General features: G+C 43.5%; 1 protein-coding gene across 1 annotated transcript in view; it reads right to left on the reverse strand.

The window, feature by feature from the left end:
- The window catches only part of TICRR (TOPBP1 interacting checkpoint and replication regulator), a 54496-nt gene extending 44725 nt beyond the window's left edge, over positions 1-9771 (reverse strand). Inside the window, exons 1-3 of the mRNA XM_025392812.1 lie at positions 9049-9771; positions 2341-2620; positions 757-995 (exon numbers count right to left, since the gene is read on the reverse strand). Of these exons, the coding sequence (XP_025248597.1) occupies positions 757-995; positions 2341-2620; positions 9049-9702 (1173 nt within the window). The 5' untranslated portion in view covers positions 9703-9771. The remainder of the gene's footprint in view (positions 1-756; positions 996-2340; positions 2621-9048) is intronic.
- Between the last annotated feature and the right edge of the window lie 15762 nt (positions 9772-25533).

The raw sequence follows: 25533 nt of genomic DNA on the forward strand, positions 1-25533 counted from the left end.
AGAGATTTATCCAGACATACAGTAGGCAGCAGAGCTGAGACCTAATCCAGATCACCGACTCCCAAACCCAGTGCTCTTTTTCTCAGAGCACACAACTCTTAGAACAGCATCTGTCCAAAGACTACTCTATTTTTCTCCAGAATATTTTACAATGGGAACCAGAAAAGAGACCCCTCCTGAGAGTATGAAGGCAAAAGACAAAGTAAGGTAAGGAATTCGCTGGTAGTTTAAAAATAATAATCACCGTTAAATCAAATCTGGATATGTATATGTTCCTTTTCAGAAGACATTTCTACATTTGTGTAACTACTGTCCAACTACTGAGTTACACAGACAATTATATTGCATTGTATATAGTTACACAACTACTATACTATTATACCTAATTTTACTGTGTAGCAGCTTTTTCTTAAATACTTATATAAAAGTAGTAAATATATAACAGAATACTTAAAAAATAATGAGAAATCACTCATCACATTACTACCCTAACATAAGCACTCCATCTGGCCAACTGCCTTCTTCCCTATGGGAATATAATTTAACTTAATTGGATTCTTGATACATGCAATTTTATAAGTTATTTCTTCTCTAATGAGCATTGCTGTCATGATACTATAATGTCGACAATATTATTTGCAAAAGCATAATCAGTTTTACTAAGACTATATTGTGTAAGGCATTTATAAACACACTTATTTCACTTTACCAGTATGTTGTTAGACAAGCATAACTTCCCGTGTGGAGGATACCTACCAGGTGTAACTCTTCAGCAGTCAGCCTGCTTACCAGCTGCTGAAATAACAGCCTTTGAGTTGCTGTGCTCTCCTCTGGACTTTGTAGCATCCAGCTGTCGGTGCCCAAAGTGCTGCTCATTGGGAGAGACCACTGGGCCACAGAGCCTTTTAGAAAAATTCTGACTGGTTTCTGAAAATGTCTCTGATACATGGCCAAGGGCTCTAGGGTGACTGTCCATGTTTCCTGAATCTCTTTGCCTGCATAGAAATAAAGATTAATTAGACCAGAATGCCAAATTAAAATTAAAAAGAAAAAAAGATTAAAATTCAAATATAAGGAATACATACTAAAAAGAGATTTATTAACAATAAGAAGAAAATCAAGTTGCCAGTTGGGATACTGTCACTTAGTTGAACACTTCAACCCTTATTCTACTGCCACGCCATCACAGCAAGTTCATTTAGCTCTATAGAAAAAGCTATAAACAAATGGAATTACAAAGGCAATATGTAATGGCAGAACTTCTCAGAAATTATGACTTAGAAATAAGTATTGAAGGCCAGGCATGGTGGCTCATGCCTGTAATCTCAGCACTTTGGGAGGCCAAGGCCAGAGGATCACTTGAGGTCAATGAGTTAAAGACCAGCCTGGGCAACATGGCGAAACCCAATCTCTATAAAAAATACAAAAATGAGCAAGGTGTGGTGGCTCATGCCTGTAGTCCCAGCTACTTGGGAGGCTGAGGTGGGAAGATCTCTTGAGCCCAGGAGGTCAAGGCTGCATTGAGCCGCGATCTGAGCTATGATCGTACCACTGCACTCCAGCCTGGGTTATAGAGCAAGACCCTGTCTTAAAAAAAAAAAAAAGAAAAAAGAAAAAGAAAAGAAATAAGTATTCAAGCAATGTTTACTACTTATGAGAAAGAAGATACCACTTCTTAAATCCATAAAGTACAGTGCATCATATCTTATGAGGAGGTTAAATTCTAAAGACTGTGTAATGAAATTACATAAACAAAACTACTCTTGAAAATTCCTTAAACTGCACATAATGTATCACATAGTTTTATGTATATATCTCTATGCAGTATTATTTCTGTGACTATACAGTGTATTCAGAAATGAGATTTACCATATAGCAAATCATAAGGTGAAACAAATTTAATGAAGATTCCAACATGTTTGCTTTTCCTGGTAACAGGCATCATTCTGGGTTTCTGTAGACTAATTTATTTCTTCTTTTAGTTGACCATTGTTTCTCTATGGTCTTCAATTTATCAATCTCCTCTATGAGGCAATGAAATATTATACCCATGTGCTTAGGCACCTGAATAATATTACCCTGCTTTGGGAATAGCTGGTAAACTTTTAAATCAATCATTCACTTGTTTTTTTTGTACACAGGCTGGCAGTTGTACTGAATTAGAGTTCAAATCTTTCCTACAGTATCTCTGATTTTGCCTTGATGTCTTTTAATTCTTTCATGACAAGCATTCATTGAGTGCCTGGGCTGTGAGAAATGCCAAAGAAGTTAAAAAGCTTCTTTGAAGAAATTAATGTAACTGAGATTTACCAAAAAAACCTTAAAATATTATTTGCTTACCTTCAACAGGGAGAAATAAGATTCCTTCCATCCGTGGAAACAAGGCCTCATACTCAGGAGAATTATAGAGCAAACAGTTTAAAGTGGCATCAGTTGGTAGCATTGAAATCCACGGAGAGAGATGAGGTTCACTTGACAGCTTTATTTCACTACTGAGCAGCATTTCCCCAGCTTTAGCAAAATCCCAGCTGAAAGATTCAGATGGCAAGACAGTGCCACCTCCATGGTGGAGCAGTTCACAAACAGTCCAGTATCCAAGGTGGTCTGGGGATTCCCACATCTCAAATAAAATGACAAACAACCTTAGGTTACTACACATTAGGCATTCATAAATAAAAGTAAAGGAAATCAGGAGAAAGTAAAGTTGAAACCAATATTAAATGGTCGAATTACACAACCAATGTATTTGCTGAGCTAAACAAAAATAATGGTCAGCATCAAGCTACTGTGCAGCACCAGAACAAATTACTACCTACTATGCCTTTAAGAAAGCATTCATTTAGTAAAAATAGTACCTCATTTACATTTTTTGTCAAGGAACAGAAAGAAGTGACACAAATCACTGGGTATAGATTATAAAATGTTAGAAGGAACATAGAACCATTATACTTTAATAAAAATAACTTTTTTTTTTTTTGAGTCAGAGTCTTGATCTGTCACCCAGGCTGGAGTGCAGTGGCATGATCTCAGCTCACTGGAACCTCCATCTCTCAGGTTCAAGTGATTCTCTTGTCTCAGCCTCCCAAGTATCTGGGATTACAGAAATGTGCCACCGTGCTCGCGTAATTGTTGTATTTTTAGTAGAGACGGGGTTTCACCATGTTGGTCAGGCTGGTCTTGAACTCCTGACCTCAAGTGATCTGCCTGCCTCAGCCTCCCAAAGTTCTAGGACTACAGGCGTGAGGCACTGTGTCCGGCCTATTAATAAAAATAATTATGTCCTATACAGCACAACACAATAATGGCCAGGTGTCATGGGAGTGACGCAGGAGCACCTCCCCTAGATGGTGGCCATTGCTCTGACTTGCCCACCCACAGCCCTGTGCAGAGGCCAGACAAACTGAGGCCTCGTCGTGTCTTTTGCCCTAACCCTTACCATAGCCTGTAAAGTCTGTGCTCTGCCTCTAATCGTTCCTCCATGGTGCTCTAAGTATTCTTCCAAATCACTTCTCTAATCATGCTACTTCTCTGAAATTCTGAAAGGCTTCTCACTGCCTCCAGAATAAAGTAACTCTTCAGCATAATCACAAAGCCCTTCACAATCCAACCCTAAACCAGCTTTTGGTACACATTATCTTCTACCCCTCATCCATTGCCACTCCTTCTAGACATATTGAACCATTTGCTATTTCCTGAACATGCCATATTTTAAGGCTTCCCTGTTTTTGCTGATTTATATTTCCTGTGCCTCCCCTTCCTTCTTCACCAACTGAATGGTTATTACACTTCTGTATCTGGTTCAAATCCTGCTTTCTTTGTAAAAGCACTGCTTCGCTCCTTCACACACAGCTGACTCTTCAGTCAACCTTCTTTCAACAAACTTTTATTGAGCAACCTCTATGTGCCATGTCTAGGATCTTGAAGTGAGGGGTGGGGTGAATAAAACAGTACCAACATAAAATATTTAACATGGCATCACAGTATAACAACAATATTCAGTTACCATGAATATGAAGGAGGAGCACACCCCTTAGAATATGCTCATCATGCCAGTTAACAATTATAAACTATAAACTGCTATGTGAATGTGAGGAATTAGAACTAGAAGGGTCTTGAACGTCAACTAGGTCATTCCCAAACTTCCTATTATAGTCAAGTTCAAAGACAAGCAGGGTATCGTCCGTGGTCACAGCAAGGCAATGATGGACCAGTCCAAGAACCCAGGACTGTTCTGAATAGACTGCTTTCATTTATTTTTATTTTTTGAGACAGGGTCTTGCTCTGTTGCCCAGGCTGGAGTGCAGTGGCATCAACATGGCTCACTGTAGCCTTAACTTTCTGGACTCAAGCAATCCTCTCGCCCCAGCCTCCTGAGTAAGTAGCCGGGAGTACAGGCATGTGCCACCACATCTGGCTAACTTTTGTATTTTTTGTAGAGATGGGGTCTCACCATGTTGCCCAGGTTGGTCTCAAACTCCTGGGTACAAGAGATCCTCCTGTCTCAGCCTTCCAAAGCTGGGGTTACCGGTATGAACCACTAGGCCTGGCCTAGACTGCTTTTAAAATTTGGATCATGACCATCTGGTGGACTTTGATAGATTCTCTGATGGATTAATTGAGTGGTTTATGATCAGCATTAAACACACACAAAAAAAGATCCCATGTAATGAAGATAAACAATGTACTGGAGCACATTACCTTCTAATCTATCTAAACTTTTGTTTCAGTTATGCGTATCAATCTGGAAAATGCTGTATTAGATTAACCAATTAATTAGTATGTGCTGTTACCATCCATGTATCTATATCTGTGTTCACTGCTATGGAGAGAATGGTAACCTAGTTCAGACGCCATAGATCCTGATTAGGATTTGCTGCCAAAGGGACGCAAAAATTTTGTTGAAATTGTTTCAGCCAGAAGACCAGCCGGGAAAACAAACAAAAAAACCCTGCTAATGAAATGAAAGGTTAAGATGTAACTTTATGGCTGGTGGTGGTGGCCAACGCCTTTAATCCCAGCACCCCTCACTTTGATCCACAAGGCAGGTGGATCACCTGAGGTCAGGAGTTCAAGACCAGCCTAGTCAACAGGGTGAAAACCCATCTCTACTAAAAATACAAAAATTAGCTGGGTGTGGTGGTCGGTGCCTGTAATCCCAGCTATTGGGGAGGCTGAGGCAGGAGAATCGCTTGAACCTGGGAGGCGGAGGTTGCAATGAGCCCAGATCGCACCACTGCACTCCAGCCTAGGTGACAAGAGCGAAACTCTGTCTTGGGGGGCGAGGGTGGGGGGAGAAGATGTAACTGTAATAAGTGTTGAAAAGGACATTAAGTTTCTATGAAAGGTAATGTGTGCATGCCTTAGTCTGTTTAATGTTGCTTATAACAGAATAGCTGAAACTAGGTAATTTGTAAAGAAAAGGAACTTATTTCTTACAGTTATGGAGGCTGAGAAGTCCAAGGCCAGGGTGCTGCACTTTGCAAAGGCCTTCCTGCTGGTGGGGACTCTGCAGAATCCCAAGGCAGCACAGGGCAAAGCACTGAGCAAGTGAGCTCAACACTTTCTTCCTCTTTTTATAAAGCCATCAGTCCCACTCCCATGACACCCATTACTCCATGAGTTTTGGAGGGGAGAGATATTCAAACCATAGCAAAACATGTGATTAAAAAAAAAAATAACAGCCTGTACTCCCAGCACTTTGGGAGTCCGAGGTGGGGTGGATCACCTGAGGTCAGGAGCTCGAGACCAGCCTGACCAAGATGGTGAAACCCTGTCTCTACTAAAAATTCAAAAATTAGCCGGACGTGGTGGCACGTGCCTGTAATCCCAGCTACTCGGGAGGCTGAGGCAGGAGAATCACTTGAATCCGGGAGGCAGAGGTTGCAGTGAGCCCATATTGCGCCATTGCACTCCAGCCTGGACAACAGAGCAAGACTGTCTCAAACAAAACAAAACAAAAACAAAAATATGAACAGTATACTACAGAGTATGGTCACATTTTTCATTCGTATGTATATTATAGGATAAGTGACAGACACGTCCTAGTGGTAGTTTCAAATTTGGGGATCTGTAAATGTCCACTAGACTATAAGCTCCAAGAGAGCAGGGACTACATCTATTTGATTCCTTAGCATACCTGGCAGGTATGGAACAAATATGTGTTGAATAAATCTAAGGCGTAAAGTTGAAAATGTGTCAGAGGTCTCTTATCCTCTATTCTATCCTATATCTTAGAAAATATGATATCCTGTTTTATGCGCTTGGATCCCTCCGCCTCCAATGTAAGTGCAAGTTCTGTTTCTCCCAGTTATACTTCCCACACTGTGCGCTCCCCAAGGCAGGACCTGGATTTTCTCTTCTTCCCTTTTGCCCACTCCTGGACAGAGCACTCCCCAAGGACACAGCCTAAACCTTCCTTTTGCCCAGCATGGCTGGGCAGGTTTTTGAATAGGAAATGCTAGATCTTCAGCAGAAGAAAATTCCAGAAAAGCTTAAGAGTATCTGATGGGCATTTTCTTAGGGGAAACAGCAGATGTAAGAAGGGAAGCCTCAGAGAAGACCCATCCCCTTAGTCGACGGTATGTCAGACCTGGAAGGGATCTTTAAAAATATCCAGTCAACCCACTTATTTCAATGCTATTAAAAAAAAAAAAAAAAAAAAGAGAGAGAGAGAGATTAAAGAGAAAAAAAGCGAGACAAAGAATCTCCAAGACCCATCAAGCCCCATCTAACTTATTTCTAGCCAATATTTAACAAAATACAATTCCAGAAGAAAGTTTTTGATGTGATATGAATTGTTTCAAACTGAGCAATGTGTTGTATACTGTGTCTAAGGCTTGACTGGCTGCCTTAAATTTTAATATTTCTAAGATTCCATTTTCCCCATAAATGTTTATCATCTCCTTAAACACTTCTTGTCCTTTCCTTTTCTTGACAAACCACTGCTGCCTTATTTTGCATTTGCCACGCCTTTTTCGGGCTTTGTATGTGAAGGCACTTTGAAAATGTTAACACACCATATCATTATTTAAATGCTTGCTCATTTTCCATCTGTAATCTTGCAATTTAACTCACTCCTGGGTTAGTGACGTATTTCCATTAAGCGGAATGGCATCTTTCACCTGGTTAAACCACATTCCAAAGACTTCCCATTAATTAATTAGAACAAAATCCACATTTTTGACCTTGGCCCTACAGGTCGGCCTCTCCTGCTTTCTGACTTCCTCTCACACTGCTCCCCTTGCCTACTAGGTCTCAGCACTCCTTGCCTTTTTGTTTCTGAAACAAACTAAGTTCATTTCCAGCTGAAATCCTTACACCTGCTCATCTCTTCACCTGGAATGTTCTTTACCTACCTTTGAGTTCCTCCTCCTTCACCATTCAATTATCTGCTCAAAAAGGCCTTCCCTGCTGGGCGCAGTGGCTCACGCCTGTAATCCCAGCACTTTGGGAGGCTGAGGTTGGCGGATTGCCTGAGCATAGGAGTTTGAGACCAGGGTGGGCAGCATGGTGAAACCCCGTCTCTACTAAAAATACAAAAAAATTAGCCAGGCGTGGTGGCACCCGCTTGTAATCCCAGCTACTTGGGAGGCTGAGGCAGGAGAATTGCTTGAACCCAGAAGGTAGAGGTTGCAGTGAGCCGAGATCGTGCCACTGCAACTCCAGTCTGGGTGACAAAGCAAGACTCTGTCTCAAAAAAAAAAAAGCCTTCCCTGACTATCACCCTATATACAATAACCACCTCCTTCTACTCCCATCCTCTCACCCCGTTTTATTTTCTCCAGAGCATGATTTGAAATTGTCACTTGCTTATCTGTTTAATCTGTTCCCTGCTTTGGCTAATATGTCCCCAGCAGCTCAAACAGTGTGGTAGGCACTCAATGTTACTGGCTTCTCAATGTACATTTGTTGACTAAATGAAGTGCAATGAGGAGAAGGATGAAGGCAAAAATATATACTTATCCTAGCACTTAACAGGAGCAGGGGCCCTCACCGCTTCAACAAAAATCCAAATTAGCCATGTAAGACTTTAAGTTTGCAAGTATTTACTCATTTAGTCAGCAAATACTGACTGAACACCTACAATGTTTAATACACATCTGGGTGGCTGGGCATAGTGGCTCACACCTATAATCCTGGCACTTCAGGAGGCCAAGGCAGGCGGACTGCCTGAGGCCAGGAGTTCGAGACCAGCCTGGGCAGCATGAAACCTGGTCTCTACTAAAAATACAAAAAAATTACTTGGGCATGGTGGCGTGGGCCTGTAGTCTCAGCTACTTGGGAGGCTGAGGCACGAGAATCGCTTGAACCCGGGAGGTGGAAGTTGCAGTGAGGCGAGATTGTGACACTGCATTCCAGCCTGGGCGACATAGATTATCTCAAAAACACACACACACACACATATACACACACACATATATACATGCATATGTATACACACACATGTATACACATATATACATATATACACACACACACATATACACACTCACACATCTGGGTATTGTGTTAAAACCTGCTGCCTGCCTCTGAGGTATTTTTAGACTAGATGGAGAGTGAGAGATGTGCACAATCAAAACATATGGAGAAAGGGTTAAGTGCCACACAAAAATGTGTATAGCAATTCAGACGCTGGACTGAGCAGTTGTCACTGGGGGAAGCGTTAAAGGGTAAGTGAAGTTAGGACTGGCCTGGAAGAGTGAGAACTGGCATTCCAGGCAGATTGAAGAACACACATAACACAAAACAAGCCGTCCAGACCTGTTGATTTTCTAGACTGGACTTTAATATGCTAGAGTAGATGTAGTGTGTAGGAAAATCAAGTCTGGGAAGGCAGGTAGGGCCCAAATAGTGAGGGGTCTTAAACAGTAGGTAATGAGGAACTACCCATTTTGTTGTGAAAACTGTCCCTATTTATTTATTTCCTTCCGAAGGGAGCCATAGTCATGTTAGTCTCATTCCGGGTCTGTGGCTGCTCTAAGGACGCTGCCAAGTTCTGGTTAGCGAGGAACGCACCGCGCACGCTGAGACGACTGTAACCTTCCTTACCTTAGACCATTCGGTGGTATCCACCCAGTAGAAGGTGATTTTTCGGGCGACCATGACTTCCTGGACTCTCTTGGGCAACAACTTCTCCATCACCTGCTTAGGGGTGGGCGGCAGGCGCTGGGCCTGCGCCTCGCACCCAGACACGAACTGCAGCAGCTCCCTCTGCGAGTGCGGACAGGGGGCCAGGAGGAAGACGGCGTTCACCAAGCCCCCAAGCGCGGCCTCGGCCTCCTTGGCCTCGCTCTCCACGTCCAACAGTCTCCTCCCGCTGCTCCGCAGGATCGGCTTCGTGGGCGACGTGATCTCGGGCCGGTCCCACTGGTAGTCTAGCAGCGTCTCCATCAGGGCGCCGTGCGTGTGGGTGGCCCTGGGCGCCGGGCCGGGCAGGTGGGCGCGATCCTCCAGCCTGGCCTCCAGCTCCTCCTCAAAGTCCTCCCACGAGCGAGCCCCCAGCTCGCGGAAGTCAGACACTCGGGACGGCCGGCTCCGCGCCCCCTGCGAGTCAAAGAACTTGAAGGCCCAGTGGACCCTGGCCAGGCCGAATCGGCAACTCAGGTAGGTGAGGAGGCGCAGGGCGGCCCGCCGGACCCGGCTGTGGCGAGCGGCGCCGCCCGCGGTGTCGAGCAGTAGCATTACTTTGTGACAGCATGCCATATCGGCCGTGCCGCCGCCCCAGGGCCCCAGTCCGGGCCCGTGCCACCGTCCCTTAGTCCCTTCCTTCAGGGAACCAGCGCCATTCACTGCTTTCCTTTGGGACCCTGGTCGAAAGGCTCCCGCGCTCTTCAGGAGCTGCTGCTATTGGCGGAGCTAGTTTCCAAGGTTAGCTCCTATTGGCTGCTTGCCTTACGTAAGTTATGGGAGCAACTTCCATTTTTGGCGGTGATTGGAGGGGCAGTGGAGAAAACTTCAGTCTGATTGGTGAAGGGAGTGATGGTGGGCGGGTCTCTGTGTTTCGAGAGACGCTTAGCATTCATTGGCCTGGGCCTTCGTTTTAAATTTTAAAGAGGTGGCGCCTCGGGGGCGTGTCAAGAAGTTTCCCCATTGGGAAGAGGCCCGCGTTTGTGCGCACTCGTGAGTGCGGACTACGGGGCCACGTTTCCCAAGACCGAGGAAAACTTAGTGCGGGGAGGGAATTTGGGATGGTTTCAGTCGAACTGGTTGAAATCTCTGTGGACCGTCTATGAAGTAGAATCCGACGACTACGGCTTTAATTTTCTGTAATTTAAAAAATTTTATTAAAAATTAAAGGTTCGGCCGGGCGCGGTGGCTCACGCTTGTAATCCCAACACTTTGGGAGGCAGAGGCGGGCGGATCACGACATCAGGAGATCGAGACCATGGTGAAACCCCGTCTCTACTAAAAATACAAAAAATTAGCCGGGCGCGGTGGCGGGCGCCTGTAGTCCCAGCTACTCAGGAGGCTGAGGCAGGAGAATGGCGTGAACCCGGGAGGCGGAGCTTGCAGTGAGCCGAGGTTGAGATCGCGCCACTGCACTCCAGCCTCGGCTACAGAGCGATATGTCTCAAAAAAAATTAAAGGTTCACTCCCTTTGCGCCAGTAACTTCTAGGAGTTTATCTGCAGAAGGTAATCGGAGAGCCAGATAAAAGACGTCTGTACATCTTAGAGTTTATTTAACATCAGAAAAAAATGGAAACAGTTTGGGAATGGTTAAATAAGGTGTGGTACACGCCCAAGGGGAACATTGTGCAGCTCCTTTTTTTTTTTTTTTTTCTTTTTTGAGACGGAGTCTTTCTCCATCGCCCAGGCTGTAGTGCAGTGGCACAATCTCGTCTCACTGCAACCTCCACCTCCCGGGTTCAAGCGATCTTCCTGCCTCAGCCTCCTGACCTCCTTAGTGGCTAGGACAACAGGCGCACGCCACCAGGCCAGACTAATTTTTGTATTTTTAGTAGAGACGGAGTTTCACCATGTTGGCCAGGATGGTCTTGATCTCCTGACCTCGTGATCCACCCGCCTTGGCCTCCCAAAGTGCTGGGATTACAGACGTGAGCCACCACGCCCGGCCTGGTGCGGCTTCTTAAAATAGTGTTTTATTATGTAATGTTAGGTTTAAAAAGTGGACCTCAAACAGCACCTGCAGTGAATTCCCTAACTTTTCTATCTACATATATATAGATAGAAATTATATGTAGATTTGCATTATAGATAGAAATTATATATAGCTATATAGATAGAATATATATAATTATATATAGATAGGCCGGGCACGGTGGTTCACGCCTGTAATCCCAGCACTTTGGGAGGCTGAGGCGGGCCGATCACCAGGTCAGGAGATCGAGACCATCCTGGCTAATATGGTGAAACCTTGTCTCTACTAAAAAAAAAAAAATACAGGCCGGGCGCGGTGGCTCAAGCCTGTAATCCCAGCACTTTGGGAGGCCGAGACGGGCGGATCACGAGGTCAGGAGATCGAGACCATCCTGGCTAACAGGGTGAAACCCCGTCTCTATTAAGAAATACAAAAAACTAGCCAGGCGAGGTGGCGGGCGCCTGTAGTCCCAGCTAGTCGGGAGGCTGAGGCCGGAGAATGGCGTGAACCCGGGAGGCGGAGCTTGCAGTGAGCTGAGATCCGGCCACTGCACTCCAGCCTGGGCGACAGAGCGAGACTCCGTCTCAAAAAAAAAATAAATAAATAAATAAAAAAAATAAAATAAATAAATAAAAAAATATACAAAAAAAAAGTATATGTAGATAGATAATCATATAGATAGAAGTTATATATAGATAGAAATGCATTTATATGCATATTTAAAAATTGTTAATATAATATTGTGTACCACAAGTTGTCTGTGATTGTCTCTCCATGTGATTTTTTTTTAAAACTTTTTTACACTTCCTTTCGCTGGCCAACAGTCAGGCTGATTTCAGAGATGTGATATGTGCCTCTAGGATCAATGGAATATGGTATTTGGAAAGAAGAAGAGACCAAGAATAAAGGTCAGTTACCTGAATATGTGTTTAAGGAGACTGATCCAATACTCCACACTACTGAATTCTGCTTGTTGAGCAATTCTGTTTCCACTTGGAAACAGAACAACTTCCTTTATGTGCTTCGGCTACAACTTCCTTTATGTGCCTTGGCTTCTCCAGTCAAAGTCCTCAACAATTACTGCTTCATGTACAACAATTTTCTCTTTTGTTTGAGTTTTCTAGGGCTGCCTGCCATAACAAAGGATCAAACCCAAAAATTGTCTCACAGTTCTGAATGCTTGATGTCCAAAATCAAAGTGTTGGCATGCACTTGCTCCCCTCCAGCCCCCATGGCTCTAGGGCAGAATCCTTCCTTGACTCTTCTAGCTTCTGATGTTTGCTGGCAATTCTTGATGTTCTTCCTGTGTCTCCTCCCATCATGTTCCCTCTGTGCATGTCGGTCTCGGTGTCCAAACTTCCCTTTTATAAGGACACCAGTCATGTTGGATTAGGGCCCACCCTAATGACTTTATTTTAACTTGCTTACTTCTACAAGACCCTATTTTCAAATAAGATCACATGCTGGGAGATGTTGGGGGATAGGACCTCAACATATCTTTTTGGGAGGACACAGTTGCAATGAGCCAAGATTGCACCATTATACTCCAGCCTGGGCAACAAGGGTGAAACTCCATCTCAAAAATAAAAAAGAAGAAGAAGAAAAGAACAAGTGGCTTTACAAGATTCCTGCTAAGAAGTCATATATTGGAAGTCATATTATTAATATTAACAATACAATCACAAGCAAATCACATGAAAATGGTGGATCTGACATTCTCGTTTTCCTAGTATGAGATCTTTGTTAGCCACACTTTAAGATTAAAAAAGAGAATTTGATCAAATCTTACACGTGTGTCCAAGTGAAATGTGGAATTAATAAAAAGGCTATTTGAAATGTGTATTTTTATTATAATTAATCACAAACCTTACCTAAGTGTATATTGTGCCTTAAGATGTTAGGTAAAATGATAGTATGAAGCTATCACAATTAGCAAGACATTTAAAAACTGTCTATTTTCTCTTTAGGTCACCCTTTATAAATTTCTCTTTTATGTTTTATAATACATCTTAATAGGTATCTACATGTAATTTGCCAGTTAGTAAATATACATATATTAGGGGTGCAGGGTCAGCTTCTATTTCTACATATTTCAAATTACATAAAGTATAATTCTATCTTCATTAGGGAAAATGCCAAATAAATATGGAAACCACTGGTCTGCTTATGATGGTGGCTTTGGTACAAGTGATGGATATGGTGAACTATGGTTGAATTCTGGATATATAATATTTTGAATGTAGAAGTGACATAACTTGCAAACAGATTGCAGAACAGAATAATGACTTCTAGGCTTCCGGCTGAAAATGGAATGAAGGGTGGAGAAGACTCAGTGAGGAAGTGATGGGAAGGAGGGTGCAGAATATCAAAGGTTCTAGTTAACCCATGTTAGTTTGAAGATGCCTAATGGACCTCCAAGCAGAGATGCCAGGTGTGTGTGCAGTTAGATATATGAGCCTGGGCCAGGCACAGTGGCTCATGCCTCTAATCCCAACACTTTGGGAGACTGAGGCCAGTGGATCACTTGAGGCCAGGAGTTCAAGACCAGCCTGGCCAACATGGTGAAACCCTGTCTTTACTAAAAATACAAAAATTAGCCAGGCATGGTGGCTCATGCCTGTAATCCCAGCTGCTTGGGTGGCTGAGGCACGAGAATCACTTGAACCTGGGCAGCAGAGGTTGCAGTGAGCCAAGACTGCACCACTGCACTCAGCCTGGGTGACAGAGAAAGACTCCATCTAAACAACAACAACAACAACAACAACAACAACAAAAAGATAATGAACCTGGAGCTCTGGGGAGAAATTGAGGCACAGAGATAATTTGAAAGGGATGAGTACTCAGCTGTCATTGAAAGCCCCAAGCCTGGATGAGAGGTTGGCAAGAGGAGTGGCCACTTGGGTAGGAGGATGCTATGGTCGGAATGTTTGTGGTCCCCTAGAATTCATATGTTGAAACTTAATTACCAAGGTAATAGTATTAGGAGGTGGGGCCTCTGGGAGGTAATTAGGTCTGAAGGGCAGAGCCCTCATGAATGGGATTAGTGCCCTTACAATAGGCGCAAGGTTCGGTGGCTCATGCCTATCATCCTAGCACTTTGGGAGGCCAAGGTGGGAGGATTGCTTGAGCCTAGGACTTGGAGGCCAGCCTAGACAACAGAGCAAGACCCTGTTTATGCAAAAATAAAAAGTAAAAAAAACTAGCTAGGAGTGGTGGCACATGCCTGTGGTCCCAGCTAGTTTGGAGGCTGAGATAAGAGGATCACTTGAGTACAGGAAGTCGGGGCAGTGAGTCATGATTGCACCACCTCATTCCAGCCTGGGCAACAGAGCAAGATCCTGCCTCAAAAAAAAAAAAAAAAAAAATAGACTTAAGGGAGCTTGTTTGCTCCACCCACTATGTAAGGACACAGCTAGAAACCTCTATGAATTGGAAAGTGGTCCCTCTCCAGGCACCAAGTCTGCTGGTACCTTAATCCTGGACTTCCAGCTTCCAGATTGTGAGAAAAAAAAAAAATGTTGTTGTTGATAAGCCACTCAGTTTATGGTATCTTGTTATAGCAGCCCCAAAGGACTAAAATGCTAAAATCAGGAGAATTAGGTGAATGTTAATCCAGTGAAAAATGGGTTTCCAGAACGAGGGGGTGGAATACTATGCAGCCATAAAAAGCACAAAATCATGTCGTTTATAACAACATGGATGCAGCTGGAGGCCATTATCTTAAGCCAATTAATGCAGGAACAGAAACCCAAATACCACAGGCTCTCACATATAAGTGGAGCTAAACACTGGATACTCATGGACATAAAGATGGCAATACCAGACAGTGGGGACTACTAAAGAGGGGAAGGAATGAGGGGAGTAAAGGTTGAAAAACTATTAGGTACTATGCTCACTATCTGGGTGATGGGATCAATTGTACCCCAAATATAAGCATCACATAATATACCCAGGTAACAAACCTGCACATGTACCCCGTGAATCTAAAATAAAAGTTGAAATTATAAATAAGTAATAGAGATATAGAAAAAATTAAAAATGAAACTGGGAGAAAAAGAATGAGAGAGTTGTTTACATTTTTAAAAGTTATCTTTTAGAAATGCTGAAATATTTTACCAACAAAATGATGTAGTATCTAGGATTTCCCTCCAAACAATAGGGAGGGGAAGATGCAGAGGTGAGTCTGGGCAGGACTTCCCTAGCGTGGGTTGGAGGTGGTTGGGCTGAGTGGTGTGTATGTGAGGCTCATTGTTTCATGCTCTCTCCTCCCATTTTTTTTTTTTTTTTTTTTTTTTTGAGATGGAGTCTTTCTCGGGCACCAGGCTGGAGTGCAGTGGCGTGATCTTGGTTCACCACTACCTCTGCCTCCCGGATTTCTGCCTCAGATTCTCCTACCTCAGCTTCCCGAGTAGCTGGGATTATGGGTGCGCACCACCATCCCTGGCTAATTTTTTGTATTTTTAGTAGAGAAGGGGTTTCACTGTGTTAACAAAGATTGTCTTGATCTCCTGACCTCGTGATCCATCTGCCTTGGCCTCCCAAAGTGCTGGGATTACAGGTGTGAGCCACCACACACTGCTTTTTTTTTTTCTTTTTTTTGAGACGGAGTTTTGCTCTTGTCGCCCAGGCTGGAGTGCAATGGCGAGATCTCGGCTCACTGCAACCCCTGTCTCCTGGGTTCAAGCAATTCTGCCTCAGCCTTCTGGGTATGTAGCTGGGATTACAGGCGCCGCCACCAGGCCCAGCTAACTTTTGTATTTTTAGTGGAGATGGGGTTTCACCATGTTGGCCAGGCTGGTCTCGAACTCCTGACCTCAGGTGATCCACCCACCTCGGCCTCCCAAACTGCTGGGATTACAGGCAGAGCCACTGTGCTCAGCGTCATGCTCTCTCCTTCCGTACACGTTCAATATTCTCCATGATTAAAGGAGGAAGCAGCAGAGGAACACAGGGCATGATTCCCTCTGCCACAGGCTGCTGTGAGGTGGGAAATAATGAAGGTTGAGAATGGACTGTTGGGTTGGGCAAGGTGACAGGCACTAGATTGCTTTGACAAGAGGAGTTCTGCTGGAATGGCGGGCATCCAGGAATCAGGACACTGGCAGAGGGGGTGTGAGGAGAGGAAGGCAATGAGGACAGGCCACTCTCTTGAGCAGAGCTTTTTTTTTTTTTTTTTTTTTTTTTTAATATAAAAAGGAGAGCTGAGAAATGAGGTGGTAGCTAGGGGACATGAGGAGTTTAGGAAAGGGTTTTTGACGTTTTGTTAACATCAGAACGTTGCAGGAGACGTTGCAGTGTGTTTGTACTTGGTTGGAAATGACAGAGATTAAATGAAAAGCTGCTGATAGAAAAACAGCATTGGGGAGAAAGAGGACTGTGGCAGTGCAGTAGCTGGGTCCAGGGTGGGCTCTGTGACAGTTTTAGGGTTCTGTTACAAAAGAGAGAAGGGGAGAATGTATATTGAGGAATAACTAGCAGCCTTAGACACACTAGGATTTGGGCAGGAACAGGGGTGAAAAGATGAGGGTGAGTGGCTTGAGGATGGAAGCCAGGGAGAGGTGGTATTGATGAGAAATTATTAGGAATTCTTTTAGCTGCAAGGGCAGGAAATTGGACCAGAGTGGCTGAAGTTGATTGGAGATAGGTGGCTGCTGGTGTGGGGTCATTGGTTCAGTCATGTCAGGGCCAGTGACTGTGCTGTCCTCCTCCCATTTACACATGCTCATTAACCCAGGGAGGCTGCATACACCCTGCAAGGCAATGCTTTCACAGAAACCACCGCTCCTTTCGGATTTTGACTTCCATCCCATTTGACTGAAATGGGACACATGGCTACTCCTAGCTGCAAGGGAGGCTGGGACATTGTGGGAGATTGTCATGCTGGGAGTTGAAGTGTTGGATAGATCATTTGCACAGATCCCAGGGTGCTAGGAAGGTATGAAGAATGATGATGGGACAGTGGCAGAGAGACACCGTTAGCTGTGACCAGAATACTCCGTGAATGAGGAAGAGATCTGAAGAGGACTGTAACAAAGAGGCAGGGTGTGGCCTAATGTCAATTGATTCAAAAAGGCTGGGGGTTTATGGAGGACCGGAAGGGAAGACAGCTACCCCTATTGCAGGCCAACTGGAATGAGGAGCAAGAGAGGGAAAATAGCCCTCATTTGAGGAGGCCATAGGGGAAGTGTTGCCTGCAGGCATCAGCCAGTTTTCCTACAGGGCAAGAAGGTGAAGGGAATACTCAGAGTGAAGGCGAGGGTACATGGGGTTTGTGTAAGGGTGCACTGCAAATTCCAGAAGACACCCTAGGGAGGCTGAGGAAGGGTGGGAGATGGGCTCAGCTTATGGATATGCAGAGCTGTAAGGGGTTAAAAATCTGCATGAGGAGGATGACCTGAGCTTAAGGGTGTCCCAATCTGATAGTTTTAACTTTCTCTGAGGAAGGAGGCAAGACTGAGTGAGCAGGGAGTTGGAGGGGTGGGAGTTGGGGGAAAGAGGAGAAGGTTAAAAGTAGCTTCTGCAGAGAGTGGAAGGTGAGTTGGCCAGGCAGCCATGAGAAAGGCCCTGGCTGTGTTGAGGCGCCTGGCTGTAGCTTCTCTCTCGCTCTTCCTGAATTCCCCAGGCGGAATTACCACACCCTTTTCTGCATTCCTATGGCATTTTTCTAATGGAAAAATTTAAGAACAGTCTAACAGCATGGACTTTCTACCCCTGAAAAGCATATTTGTAAAAAAGCAAAATTGAACCTGGGTATGGCTCTCACACCTTCGGTTTACATAGTGATTGGATTGAAATTGTTTTCAGCTACCATACCTTTGGCCGGGCGCGGTGGCTCAAGCCTGTAATCCCAGCACTTTGGGAGGCCGAGGCGGGCGGATCACAAGGTCAGGAGATCGAGACCATCCTGGCTAACACCATGAAACCCCGTCTCTACTAAAAAAATACAAAAAACTAGCCGGGCGTGGTGGCGGGCGCCTGTAGTCCCAGCTACTTGGGAGGCTGAGGCAGGAGAATGGCATGAACCCGGGGGACGGAGCTTGCAGTGAGCCGAGATCGCGCCACTGCACTCCAGCCTGGGACACAGAGCAAGAGTCTGTCTCAAAAAAAAAAAAAAAGAAAAGAAATTGTTTTCAGTTGGCTAAACTGCTCCAGGAAAAAAAAAAAAAAAGTGTGGCGGGGGGTGTGTGTTTTGTCCTAGACAACTAATAAACTCAAGATATTTTAATGAAGATGAAAAAAAGAAAGAATAGCCAGAATGAGTTGAGGAGAGGTTTAATTATGCTTGGAGCTAAATGCAATCAAATAGATTTTTAAATGGTCTCTCTGTGTGTGTATATGTGTGTGTGTGTGTACACTGGAAAACTCACAAAGCTACAAAGCTTGAACTGAGAAAAAGCATCTTTGTTTGCATAAAAATAATGACCTTGGACCACCAGAATCCCACGTAGGGTGTAATAGATGGTAAGATCCCCAGAAAGCCATAACCCCTAATGGCCCTACAAATGAAGTCAGACAAGATAAGGAAAAACCGAGGATCTGGCATGGATAGCTATGATCAGAGAGCAGAAACTGGCCTCTTCAGGGGTAAAAAGTACCCTCAGATCAAGGGAGCTCAGAATATCTCCCTGCCAGGATCTTGGTATGCTGTGGCCCAGCGAGTGTAGTGTTCTTCCTCTTCTTCCACCCCATACATGATAGTGTTTGTTGCACATGTTCAGTCCTTGTTCCAACAAGAGATTGATATGGGTTGTGAGATTGATATGTGTTAGATTGATATGGGTTGGCTGATAACATGGATTGGTTGTTTTTCTTGTTAACTTTTGAATTTTAATTACAGATCAAGTTTCTCTCTCTCCCTCTCTTTTTTTGTTATGGATATCTATGGTCCATCACCATTGTTTGAAAAGATTATCCATCCTTCCTTCCATGAATTGCTTTTTTACTTTTATTAAAAAATCAGACCTAGCGTGGTGGCTCACGCCTGTAATCCCAGCACTTTGGGAGGCTGAGGTGGGCAGATGACCTGAGGTCAGAAGTTTGAGACCAGCCTGGCCAACTTGGTGAAACCCCATCTCTACTAAAAATACAAAAATTAGCCGGGTGTGGTGGCACATGCCTGTAGTCCTAGCTACTCGGGAGGCTGAAGCAGGAGAATCACTTGAACCCGGGAGGTGGAGGTTGCAGTGAGCTGAGATTGTGCCACTGCACTCCAGCCGGGGCAACAGAGTGAGACTCCATCTCAGAAAAAAAAAAAAAAAAAAAATAGACCGGGCACAGTGGCTTACACCTGTAATCCCAGAACTTTGGGAGGCAAAGGTGGGTGGATCACCTGAGGTCAGGAGTTCGAGACCAGCCTGGCCAACATGGAGAAACCCCGTCTCTACTAAAACTACAAAAATTAGCCAGGTGTGGTTGGGCACCTGTAATCCCAGCTACTCAGAAGACTGAGGCAGGAAAATTGTTTGAACCCAGGAGGTGGAGATTGCAGTGAGCCGAGATCGCGCCACTGCACTCCAGCCTGGGCAACAAGAGCGAGCCTCCATCTCAGATAATAATAATAATAATAATAATAATAGTAAAATAAAAATAAAAAATAAAAATAAATAAGTAAATAAAATGGTTAAAATGTTCCTATGTGTAAAAAAAGTAAAAATATGTATATATAATATAATATAAAGAAATACAATGATTAAAACGGTCAGTTTTATATTATCTGTATTTATTATAATAAAAAATCTTCAAACTAGAAAAAAATCAATTGAGCATATTTGTATGGCCTATTTCTAGGTTTTTAATGCTAGTTCACTGACCTATATGTCTGTTTCTCTGCCAGTACCACACAGTCTTGATTACCGTAGCTGTGTAATAAATCTTAAAAGCAGGTAGCACGATTCCTAGCACTTTATTACTTTGTTGTTCAAAATTGTTTCAGCTATCCTAGTTCCTTTGTCTTTCTATATAAATTTTAGAATAAGCTTATCTATATCTAGAAATAATCTTGCTGGAAGTGCATGAAAGTTACAACTCAATCTGGGGAGAATTGACATCTTTACTATGATCCTCCTAGTATGAGAACATGTGTATCTCTTCATTTAGTTAGGTCTTCTTGGATATTTTTTCAGTGTTTTGTAGTTTTCAACATACAAGTTATGTACATGTTTTGCTAGCTTTGTATCTAAAATACTTTTTTTTTTTTTTTTTTTTGAGACAGTCTCACTCTGTTGCCCAGGCTGGAGTGCAGTGGTGCAATCTTGGCTCACTGCAACCTCTGCTTCCCAGGTTCAAGCGATTCTCCTGCCTCAGCCTCCTGAGTAGCTGGGACTACAGGTGCACACTGCCACGCCTGGCTAATTTTTTGTATTTTTTAGTAGAGACTGGATTTCACTATGTTAGCTAGGATGGTCTTGATCTTCTGACCTCGTGATCCTCCTGCCTCAGCCTCCCAAAGTGCTGGGATTACAAAATATTTCTTTGTTAAAACAATTGTATATGGTATAAATATATACACACACACACACACACATATACACACACACATATAAAGGAGGAAAATATATATATACACACATATATATGTATATATATATTTTTCCTCCTTTATTTTATTTTATTTTATTTTTCAGACAGGTTCTGGCTCTGTTGCCTAGGCTGGAGTGTAGTGGTGCGATCTCAGCTCTGCAATCTCTGCCTCCTGGGCTCAGGCGATTCTTGTGCTTCAGCCTCCTGAATAGCTGAAATTACAGGCTTGTGCCACCACGCTCAGCTAATTTTTTTGCATTTTTCGTAGAGATGAGATTTCATTATGTTGCCCAGGCTGGTCTCAAATTTCTGAGCTCAAGTGATCTGCCCATCTCAGCCTCCCAAAGTGCTAGGATTACAGGTGTAAGCCACCACGCCTAGCACCTGATTTTTCCTCCTCTCTAATGTATGAGTTTAGTGCCATGTATTTTCTTCTTAGCGCTGCTTTAGTTGTGTCTCACACATTTTCACACATTCTATTTTCATTTTCATGCAGTTCCATTAAAAAAATTTCCTTGAGACTTCCTCTTTTGACCCTAGGATTGTTTAGAAGTGTGTTTAGTTTTCAAGTGTTTGGAGATTTCCCTGTTATCTTTCTGTTAATGATTTCTGGTTTTATTCCATTGTGGTTGGTGAATACATACTGCATGATTTCAGTTTTTTTTAAATTTATTGAGGTTCATTTTATGGCCCAGGATATGGTATATCTTGGTATAATGTTCCGTGGGCACTTGAAAATAATGTGTATTCTGCTGCTGTGAGGTGGAGTGTTCGTCTATAAATGTCAATTAGATCCTCTTCATTAGTGGTGTTTTTGAGTTCTATATTTTGATTTTGAGGTTTTTCTTTTCTTTTCTTTTCTTTTTTTTTGAGATGGAGTCTTGCTCTGTCGCCCAGGCTGGAGTGCAATGGCGCAGTCTTGGCTCACTGCAACCTCCACCTCCCGGGTTCAAGCAATTCTCCTACCTCAGCCTCCCGAGTAGCTGGGATTACAGGTGCCCGCCACCATGCCTGGCTAATTTTTGTGTTTTTAGTAGAGATGGGGTTTCACCATGTTGGCCAGGCTGGTCTCCAAATCCTGACCTCAAATGATCTACCTGCCTCCCAAAGTGCTGGGCTTTCAGGCATGAGCCACTGCTCTCGGCCTATATTTTGATTTTCTGTATAGTTGTTTTATCAATTGTTGAGAGAGATGTTGAAGTCTCCAACTATAATTGTGGATTTGCCTGTTTCTCCTTTCAGCTCTATCAGTTTTGCTTCATATATTTTTAGAGCTCTGTTGTTTGGTGCATACAAATTTAGAATTGTTGTGTATCTTTGTATTCTTGGTAGATTGACCCTTTATCATTCTGCAGTATCCATTTCTAGACCTGGTGATTTGCTTTGAAGTGCTTTATCTGATATTAACATAGCTATACTTTGTTAATTTAGAATTAAGATGCTTGCATTGTTTTTCATCTTTTTACTGTCAGCCTACATACATTATTATATCTGAGGAGAGTTTCTTGTAAATGACATATTGTGTCATATATTTTAAAAAAATCTTTTCTCCCAATCTGTCTTTTGATATATTGAAACTATTTACATTTAAGGTAATTATTGTATATTAGAACTTAAGTCTGCCATTTTATTGTTTGTTGTTCTGATTTTTTTCTCTTTCTTTACCCCTTGCTTACCTCCAGGTTACTTGAACTTTAAAAAAAAATCCATTTTGATTTATCAATTGTGTTTTTAAATGTATTTCTTTTGTATAGTTTTCTTTTAGTATTTTATCTAAGTATTCATTATGTACATATACCTTATCATGGTCTCCTGGTGAAGTATAGTAAAGTACAGAAAGCGTGCCTCCTTTTGGCCAGGTGTGGTGACTCATGTCTGTAATCCTAGCACTTTGGGAGGCTGAGGCAGGTGGAGCACTTGAGGTCAGGAGTTGGAAACCAGCTTGGCCAACATGGTGAAACCCCCATCTTTACTAAAAATATAAAAATTAGCCGAGTGTGGTGGTGCATGCCTGTAGTCTCAGCTACTCAGGAGTCTGAGGCAGGAGAATCACTTGAGCCCAGGAGGTGGAGGTTGCAGTGAGCTGAGATCACACCACTGTACTTCAGCCTGGGCAACAGAGCAAGACTCTGTCTCAAAAAAAAAAAAAAAAAAAAAGAGAGAGAGAGAGAAAGAAAGCAAACTTGCCTCCTTTTAAGTCTCTTTATCCTCTCCCACTTATAATTGTCTTAAATATTTACTTTACAAATATTGATAACCACATTAGGCAATATTACAATTTTTGCTTCAACCATCAAACATAATTTAGAATACTCAAGAAGAGAAGGAAAGCTTATTGTATTGACCTTTTTTTTTTTTTTTTTTTTTTTTTTTTTTTTTTTTTTTGAGGCGGAGTCTCGCTCTGTCACCCAGGCTGGAGTGCAGTGGCGCGATCTCGGCTCACTGCAAGCTCCGCCTCCCGGGTTCCCGCCATTCTCCTGCCTCAGCCTCCCGAGTAGCTGGGACTACAGGCGCCGCCACCACGCCCGGCTAATTTTTTGTATTTTTAGTAGAGACGGGGTTTCACTGTGTTAGCCAGGATGGTCTCGATCTCCTGACCTCGTGATCTGCCCGTCTCGGCCTCCCAAAGTGCTGGGATTACAGGCTTGAGCCACCGCGCCCGGCCGACCATATTTTTACTCTCCCCATTGTTCTTTCTTCTTTCCTGATGTTCTGAGATTCCTTCTTTCATTATTTCCTTTCTGTTGTACAGTCTTCTTTTAACCATTCTTTTTCTTTTTCTTTTTCTTTTTTTTTTTTTTGAGATGGAGTTTCGTTCTTGTTGCCCAGGCTAGAGAGCAATGGCACCATCTGGGCTCACCATAACATCTGCCTCCCACGTTCAAGTGATTCTCCTGCTTCAGCCTCCCAGACAGCTGGGATTACAGGTGTGTGCCACCATGCCAAGCTTATTTTTGTATTTTTAGTAGAGACAGGGTTTCACTATGTTGGTCAGGCTATTTTTGAACTCCTGACCTCAAGTGATCCACCTGCCTCTGCCTCCCAAAGTGCTGGGATTACAGGCATGAGGCACCACGCCCGGCCCGTGTAACCATTCTCTTAGGAAGTAGGTATCTGGGGGTGATGAACTCTTTTAGTTTTCCTTCACTTGAGAATGCCTTAATTTTTCCTTTATTCCTGAAGGATATTTTCACTGGATGTAGAATTCTTGACATAAAACTTCTAGACACAAAACAGTTCTCAAAACAATATTTGAAAATACTGTGCCATTTCTGCCTGGCCCCATGGGGCCTCCACTGACACCACGAGTAGGGGAACCTCCTTACACAGAGAGGTGGACGGACTTCCAGCTTCCCACTTTGCCTTCTCTGATCATCTCCAGGCAGGGAGAAAGAGGGGTGCCTCGTTCTTACTTGGTGGTGGTTAAAGTCCTGGCTCTCCACCAGGCCTCCTCTGCCACTGCCCCAGCAGGGAGGGAGAGGGCATCCTAACCTTCAGATGGATGTGGAAGTCCAGGTTCCCCAAGTGGCCTCCACTGACTTTGCAGGGGCTGGGCCTCATTGCCACTGGATGGAGATAATAGCCTCAGCCTTCCACTTAGCCTTCTCTGACACCACCCTGGCAGAAGAAGGGGCTGCCTCATTACAGCTGTGCGAGGGTGGAAGTCCAGGCTCCCACTCAGCTTTTCCACCATATGTTTACTCTGTGGAGTTTGGCTGCACTAGAGTGATTATTGTCTAAAAGTTTCTGTCTTGCTAGGCTGCTCCTTTCCTGGTCGCTTGACTCGAGAGCAGCCCTTCTTGGGGCTTCTTTTGTCTGTGTCCATTGTTGTATTAAGTTGTCAGCTTCTCCAGGATCCAGTTAAGATATAATTAAGACAAAATTAAAACCTAGAGTCTGGGTGCCATGGCTCACACCAGAATCTCAGCACTTTGGGAGGCTGAGGTGGGAGGAGCACTTGAGCCCAGAAGTTCGAGACCAGCCTAGGCAACAGAGTGAGACCTTATCACTACAAAAAATATGGGTGCTGTGGCTCATGCCTGTAATCCCAGCCCTTTGGGAGGCCGAGGCAGGTGGATCACCTGAGGTCAGGAGTTTGAGACCAGCTTGGCCAACATGGTGAAACCCCGTATCTACTAAAAAAAAAAAAACACAAAAAATTAGCTAGGCATGGTGGCAGGCACCTGTAATCTCAGCCACTCAGGAGGCTGAGGCAGGAGAATTGCTTGAACCCAGGAGGCAGAGGTTGCAATGAGCCGAGATCATGTGCCATTGCACTCTAGCCTGGGCAACAAGAGTGAAACTCCATCTCAATAAATAAATAAATAAATGCATAAATAAATAAAAACTAAAATATATTAGCACATGCCTGTGGTCCCAGCTCCTGGGGACGCTGAGGTGGGAGAATTGCTTGAGTCTAGAAAGTTGAGGCTGCAGTGAGCCATGATTACATCACTGCACTCCAGCCTGGGCAAAAGAATGAGACCCTGCCTCAAGAAAAGAAAAGAAAAGAAAAGGAAAACTCAGAGAACTCACTGCCGTGTCTTTCCCTGGGTCGCAAGTTCCCCAGCCAGTCTCCTTTCCCCTCAACCTTTCAGAGTCTTCTTATGTTTATTATATATGATATTCAAGAATTTTCAGCTTTACATAATGGGAACAATAGGAATCCATTTTGTGTGGAACCAGAAGTTGTGGGAATCATTGTTTTTATTAAAACTTACCTCCTTTGGGCAAAAAAAAAGAAAGAAAAAAAGAAAAAACCTTACCACATTGGGTTATATTCAAGCAATCTCTTTAAGAGTTTGCCTCATTTTCTAAACTGTGAATTCTTAGAAGGAAAGAACTGTTTTATTTGTCTTTGTATCCCTAGTTCTTAACAGAATAGAGACTCAATACATTATTTTTTAAATTGAGT

The sequence above is a fragment of the Theropithecus gelada genome, chromosome 7b, assembly GCF_003255815.1.
Source record: "Theropithecus gelada isolate Dixy chromosome 7b, Tgel_1.0, whole genome shotgun sequence".
In the NCBI taxonomy this organism is placed as follows: Eukaryota; Metazoa; Chordata; class Mammalia; order Primates; family Cercopithecidae; genus Theropithecus; species Theropithecus gelada.